Source organism: Setaria viridis, chromosome 4 (genome assembly GCF_005286985.2).
Source record: "Setaria viridis chromosome 4, Setaria_viridis_v4.0, whole genome shotgun sequence".
Lineage (NCBI taxonomy): Eukaryota > Viridiplantae > Streptophyta > Magnoliopsida > Poales > Poaceae > Setaria > Setaria viridis.
This window is the reverse complement of record NC_048266.2, coordinates 31,138,482-31,146,332: the sequence shown is the minus strand read 5'-3', so window position 1 is coordinate 31,146,332 and position 7,851 is coordinate 31,138,482. Positions and strand designations below refer to the sequence as shown.

The window sequence follows — 7,851 nt, the reverse complement described above, 5'->3', positions numbered from 1 at the left end:
ACCAATAATCCTTTCAAACCTGCTTATGCACTTGAAACTTTGTTAGATACTTAAGCTTGCGTCATTAAATCACCAAAACCCACTTAAGGGGGCTAAGATACTATTCAATCTCCCCCTTTTTGGTGATTGATGACAACATGCTTAAGTCTTACAAGAGAGAGTATAATATATCAAAACGTAAATGATAAGTAAGAACATGTGCAACTCCCCCTTAACTTGTGCCATAAGGACTTGAATTCCAAAAGGACCTTTTAAATGTCATTTGGCACAATATAAGTGAAAAATATGAAGGGTGCACATGTCCTTGACAACAGTGGGGTGCATGGAAAGTGTGAAACAAGTCATCTGTGATGCATATGATAGAATATCCACTTCAACAAATAATCAAAGAGAAAAGTGGTAGAATGTCCCGAGATTTCTAAAACAATCTCCGGAATTTTTCGGAGTTCCAAAATTTTCCAAAGAAATTTCCGGAATTCTCCGTACATTCTTCCAAACTCAAAAAACATTCATCACAGAAATTTTTCACACTAGCAACCATCAACCTTGGATAGATAAAAGCAGTTCTAAGCAATCAAAGTCACCCATTACAAGTTCTCATGCTCACATAGTCTTGCACACCATAAAAATAAGTTTTGATACAGGAATCCATCTACAAATCACTCCCCCTTTGGCATCAAGAGCCAAAAAGGAATTGAAAACCATCAAGGTGGCAGCAGCTACTCCTCGTCATTGTAGTCATCGTCCTCCTCCTCGTCATCATCATCATTGTCATCCTCGTCATCCTCTTCTTCTTCATGTGGAGAAGAAGGAGCACGTGTGGAGCGGCAAGGGCGAGAAGAACCAACTAGTGCACGTGGTGGAGGAGAAGAGTAGCAGCACGGGCCTCGGCAGCATCCAAGGCATCCCACTCGGCAAAAGGATCATCGAACTCCGACAACTCATGATATGGATCAATAGGGAGTTCTGCAGCGGCCTTGAGCTCAATGATGTCATGCTGGTTCTCATTAACTTCATGAGCCATATGCTTGCACATAGAGAATATGCTCCTAAGCACCTTCTTGACCATAGAAGCCTTTGGTCGTTGGGAGTGCCTTGGAGGAGAGGAAGCACTAGGCTCATCATCATGGCATGGAGCGTGACTAGAAGATCCTGCACGACGATGAGAAGTGAGTGAAGGGTGATGGCAATCATCATCTCAAGGATGAACACGAAGTGGCTCATGGGCACAATCTTTGGGGAAGGTGATCTTTGTGATCCTCTCAATCATGTACATGATGTATGGAGCATATGGGAGATTCTTTCTAGAATCTATCATGGCACAACAAATCTTATTCCATATGAAATCAAAGATGCAGAAGGGTCGTCCTTTGGGAGCCATGCGGTTCAAAAGATTGCCCGCATAGTAGCTAAGTGTCATGGCATCTCCTTCCTTTGGATCAATTGTGTTCCTGAAGAATTGATTGAGCACAAAGTAATATGGAATCAAGTTATTTGCCTCCCATGTATAGCCACCATAGGATTGTAATACATGAAGGGGACATCTTTGGGCTTGACCGTGAGCTCAACATGAATTGGATCACATTCTTCATCCTTAGATCCAAGAACCAAGAGGTGAGAAAAGGTCATATAGTCAATGAAGTGATGCTCACCCATGGTGGTCCAATGAATAGAGTTTGTGCTTGCTTCAAAATAGTAAGAGCTCTGAAATTGTCCGAGAATTTCAGCATTCCAATCATACTTGAATCCCATAAGCTCATAAAGACCATATGCCTTACATTTTGCGATGATTCTCTAAAAAGTGGCATTGTCCTCCTTGTCATAATAATCCCAATCAACATACCTCATAGGAACAATGGGGCTTTGTTTGGCTTGCGAAGCACCACAGAGCTATAGAAATCCAACTAAAACTTATTCCAAAACCGTGGATCAATACCCTCCATCTTGATATATCTAAAAGGATTGAAATCCCTCTCTTCCTTAAGTGCCATTGACAACTTGTTGTAATTCTTTCCCAACCTTGGAGCATAACCCATAGGACATACAAGGCGATGAAGAGTGGGGCAAATATGTTCAGACCTTTGATCTTGAGCAAAAGTGGCAGTGAGATGCTCAGGAGTATTGGGACAGACATCATGAGCTATTCCCCAAGTCCTCTTGACTATTTTGTGTTGAACAGCCATGGTAGGCATCATAGAGGGAGCTTGACCATGGGAGGATCTACGGGATGACTCAACAACTGGTTCTTTTCCCTTCCTCCGTAGACCAACAACAAACTGATGTTCCTCTAGGGATTCTTCCTGCTCATACGCTTCCTCCTCCTCCTCCTCTTCTTCACTCATCACCCTAGGAGGATTCGGATCATGTCTAGCTTTGATCCTCCTTTGAGTGGCACTAGCACGAGGATCTCTTTGCCTCCTCATCACGATAAAACCAAGAATATGACCAGGATAAGCAAAGATTCATGAAAACTTCAACGAGAACTTGATAAAAGAGATTTGGGATGTGAGTTTCGGATTATTCCGGCAAAATGTCCGAATTTTTTCACAACTTGTGGAGATTTCCAAAATAATTCCGAAAATTTTCACAACTTTCGGAATTTCCGAAACTTCTCTGGAATATTCCAGAACTCGCAGGACAAAACCCTAATACCTCATATATGATGAATCCGTCATGGGATTGATATGGAACTGAAGATCCTAAGCCTATACATGCTAGTGACGAGTTCTAACCAAAAGAAAACCTAAGGAACAACCCACATTGAGAGATCGGGCGAGATGAACTTTGTATACCTTTGGAGAGAGGAGAGGAGAGCCTTCAAACTTCAAATCCAACAAAACCACGTGAATCCCCTTTGCAAAAGGAGTCTTCCTTGTTGATCTTGCGCAATTTTGGTGGTTGGAACTCCAAATCTCCCTAGGGGCAGCGGAGGGAGTAGAGGGAGGAGAGGAGAAGCCAGTGGGGTAAAAAGATAGAATGAACCAGTTAAATCCTCGGGGTAAAAGTAAATACCCGTTAAGTTTCAAAAAAATTTGGAAAAAATTACGAAATGTTCCATAACTTCCGGAATTTTCCGAAAAAGTTTCGGAATTTTCCGCACGTTTGGAAGTTTCCGGAAAATTTTTGGAGAATTTCGCTCCCCCTAGCTAATAGCCATTAGATTTGAGTGGAAATTGATTTGGGATAGATTTGGAGGACTATGGCAGTAATATATATATGAGCATGAGTAGTTCTATCACTTGAGATTAGCCAACAAACAAGCAATGAGAACAATGATCCAAGTGATAGAGCTAAGTTAACTCCAAATGTTTATAAAAGTAAAATCACAATTCAATTTTGAGAAAGATTTTTCATTTGAAAGGAATATATCCTATGTCACTCAAACATGCACATGATTTCAAGCTATGTTATGAGAATCCAAAATATTTAGTTCACTCCTCAAAGCATAAAATTTTTGCTCATCAAGTGGCTTTTTGAAGATATCCGCTAGTTGCTTTTCGGTGCTCACATGGCTAAGAGCGATATCTCCTTTGGCTTCATGATCTCTTAGGAAATAGTATCTTATGTCAATGTGCTTTTTCCTAGAGTGGTTCACGAGGTTGTTTGCTAGTTTAATGGCACTCTTATTGTCACACAAGAGAGGAATTTTGATAAACTCACAACTAAAGTCTCTCAAGGTGAGCCTCATCCATAGTAGTTGAGCACAACAAGCACCGGCTGCAACATACTCGGCCTCGGCGGTGGATAGGGCAATGGAGTTTTGTTTCTTGGAACTCCAAGACACCAAGGACCTACCAAGGAATTGACAAGTCCCGGATGTACTCTTTCTATCTACTTTGCAACCAGCATAATCCAAATCGAAATAGCCAAGTAGATTGAAAGTGGAGCCTTTGGGATACCACAAGCTAAGGTTAGGAGTGTGTACTAGATATCTTAAGATTCTCTTAACGGCCATTAGATGACATTCTTTAGGATTAGCTTGAAACCTTGCACACATGCATACACTAAGCATAATATTAGGTCTAGATGCACAAAGATAAAGCAAAGAGCCAATCATAGACTGATATACCTTTTGATCCACACTCTTACCATCTTCATTTAGATCAAGATGTCCATTTGTTGGCATAGGAGTCTTGATGGGCTTGGCATTTTCCATGTCAAAATTCTTGAGCATATCTTGAATGTACTTGGCTTGACTAATGAATATGCCATCTTTGAGTAGCTTGATTTGAAAACCGAGAAAGAACTTCAACTCTCCCATAATGGACATCTCAAATCTCTTAGTCATGATCCTACTAAACTCATCAACCCACACTTGATTAGTAGAACCAAATATTATGTCATCGACATATATTGGGCATACAAATAAATCATTATCCTTTTTGCGAGTGAAGAGTGTAGGATCAGCTTTGCCTATTTCAATGCCTTTCCTTAAGAGAAAATTTTTAAGGCATTCATACCATGCTCTTAGAGCTTGCTTAAGCCCATAAAGCACCTTATGGAGCTTGTAGACGTGGTTGGGTAACTTGGGATCTTCAAATCCCGGTGGTTGCTCAACATAAACCACTTCGGAGATTGGTCCGTTCAAGAATGCACTCTTGACATCCATTTGATATAACTTGAAGTCATGATGGGCGGCATATGATAATAATATGCGGATAGCTTCAAATCTTGCCACCAGTGCATATGTTTCTCCAAAATCCAATCCTTTAATTTGAATGAACCCTTGAGCAACCAACCTTGCTTTGTTTCTTGTTACGACGCCATTTTCATCTTGCTTGTTGCGAAACACCCATTTTGTTCCAATGACATTTTGCTTGGGGCATTCCACTAAGGACCAAACTTCATTCTAAGTGAAGTTGTTCAACTCTTCTTTCATGGTACAAACCAATCCGGATCGTCCAATGCCTCATCTTTCTTAAGAGGTTCCAAAGAGGAAACAAACGAGTAATATTCACAAAAATTTGCTAAACGAGAACGAGTGGTTACCCCTCTTTGGATGCTTTCCAAAATATTATCCATAGGATGATCACGTTGAATACTCTGATGAACTCATGGATGTGGGTTGGAAGCTTGAGGTTGTATCAAATCCTCATTCTTGGCTTGATATTGTGCACCTTCATCAATACTTCCGGAATTTCTGGAAGTTTGTCCGGAATTTTCCAGAGTTCCAAAATTTATGGAAGTTTCTCTGGAGTTTCCGAAACTTGTGGAATTTTTGCAAGATTCTTCGGAATTTCCAGAGCTCGCATAGGTTTCTTGATTTGTTGGCCCATGAATTGTGACACAATTATCTTCCTTCTCTTGATGCTTGACTTCTCCTGTGGCCATCTTCTCAATAGCTTGTGATGGAGGTTCTTCATTATCTACAACATGTGAAGCAACTGGCTCTACTTGAGAGCCATTAGATTCATCAAATGTCACGTCACACGCAACTTCAACACAACCGGTGGCTTTGTTGAAGACACGATAGCCATGAGCATTTGAGGCATAAGCAAGAAGAAAACCTTCATCAACTTTAGGTGCAAAATTAGAGCTTTTGGGCTTCTTCTTGAGAATGAAGCACTTACTTCGAAAAACTATAAAGTAAGACACATTGGGCTTTTTACCGGTTAGGAGTTCATAAAGAGTCTTGTGCAACATCTTGTGAAGATATAGATGTGGCGGAACCGCCCAAATTAACCTGACTAAAATGCACTTAAGTCGCCTAACATGCGATCATGCACTTTAAGCAAGCTAACTTGGTCGTCCGTCAGATTTCATCCGATAAACCACTTACTCAGGATCGAGAAGCATTGCTCACATGAAGGTGAGTGGGCACAGAGACTACAACATTCCCATCACATTAACATAGTTCAACAATTTATTACATCAGAGTTTTCGAAACTCAAACAGAGTTTGCAAGGTTGTAAACAATGAAGAAGTAAAACAAGCGGAAGCTAAACGTCGATACACGATATCATGACGAAGCTGATCATGATAGCAATGATCCCTGCCCTTGCCGTCCGAGGAGGGGTCCCACTCGACTATCCAACCCGAAGGGAGCTGGGTAGGCCAAGTGGTGCCAGCAGCCAAACTATCGACATTACCTGAAAAGTTAAGCCACCAATAAGGCTGAGCAACTAATACTCAGCAAGACTAACCCGACAGGTGATAACTAATTAACCAACTCCTAGACATGCAAGGCTTTTTGGCTGTGGGTTTGCTTTGCCAAAAGCGCCTACAGTTGGTCCTTACTTTCAAAATTTTAGCTCAAGTTCTAAGTTCATTAACCAGTCTAGATTAGCAGCTTTTACTAAGCAAGCATTGTTTCCAAACAATTAGAGATCAAACATCAAGTTTAACATCCTTAAGTTCCATCTTTACTCAGTGCAGAATAGCGATCAAGCAGTCCCAAACTGTGAGAGGCAAATGAATCGATTTGAATTTATTAACCATGCATGGCGAACCTAATCTCACGACATCCGCGCACCACGAAGGGTCGCTTCATTTGTCAGCCGTCCCCATTGATCCCTTAGGCACGTGCCAAGTCCAACTTCCTTTGGCATGCAATGCTCCATAGTCCCGGCCTCTACCGTACTGTGACCGCACTTGCACCCACATGATGCACCATGGGAACGACGTTCCAAGGACAGCAAGGGGGTATGACACATCCCAGTTCAATCAGGTACTAAGCTTCCCTATACCATACTAGGTATGAGATTAGTACTTTCAAACACTTGATCATGAACGCCGACACGTTTCAACCTTAGCAAGTTCATTACTAGACAGACGGGGCAAACCACCACATCGGAACCATTCCCGGTCCCGTCCGTCATCCTTATAGTTGTAGAAAGAGTAAACAAACAACTCCTATAACTCGCGAGTGACACACAATCACTCGACTTTTACCGAGTTCTATTTAGCACAGCAACTACTCGACCTTAGCAACTAGTGTTCAAATCAAGGTACTAAGTTCAGGCATCTATGGTTGCAATCAACTCCTACAAACGTAAATGCACAATCATAAGCATCAACATATTACATAATTTAAAACAGGGAAACATGCACTGGGGCTTGCCTTCAGGAAAAGTTAGCGGGTCTTCAGGGTCTTGATCTAGCTCGGGCTCAACTTCCGCGTGGTGTAGGTCCGCGACGGTTTCCTCTTCCAACGTAGGGTGGAGCTCGTAGGTTCCGTCGGCGATATTAGATTCTACACGACATGCACATGCAAAGAGTTTAGATTTGTCCATGCTTTGTACGAATGATGCAAGGTATGACTCATTGCTAGAAAGAAAGTTGCAATTCGGCCACATTCACCTAAACAAGGTTCTAACTCTTATTAACTTTATGAACTAAGGTGGGTTGTGGTTTAAACTCGAGGTTGACTTTGATGGCGATTGTGTACATATATAAGATTCTTACACTTAGAGTTGCATAAGGAAGGTGGGGTCATTGTTAGGGTTGTTTGGGGTTCATTTGGAGAGTTATTTACTTCTAAATGTTTTTTTACCTCTTCCAAAAATTACCCATTAGGTGTATTAGGACTTATATCTCTTTATTCCCTTAAACCGATTTCTTATCCAAAACATGGTTCCACAAGCAAACAGTAACATAAGGCACTGAGAAAATTACAGTGCCTTACTCATGCCATCAATGAGTTACTGTAAAAATTTGGGGTCCATTGGATTACCACAAAGAATTAAAAGTATTTTACCACCAAGGATAGCATGCACTTAACCATTTTTATCTCAAAACCTACAGTGATTCTGAGGGTGAAATTTTAACAGTAGGTTGAAGGCATGTTACTGAGACTTTGGTGAATTTTTCATGCTTTTTAAAGAAGGACATCTATTTCCCATATTTTCCTCC

General features: G+C 41.2%; 1 protein-coding gene across 1 annotated transcript; it reads right to left on the bottom strand.

The window, feature by feature from the left end:
- Positions 1 to 3,397: 3,397 nt before the first annotated feature.
- Positions 3,398 to 4,156, bottom strand: LOC140222647 (secreted RxLR effector protein 161-like). The gene has a single exon (XM_072293469.1). The coding sequence runs from the start codon at positions 4,154 to 4,156 to the stop codon at positions 3,398 to 3,400; it is 759 nt and encodes a 252-aa protein (XP_072149570.1).
- Positions 4,157 to 7,851: the final 3,695 nt, after the last annotated feature.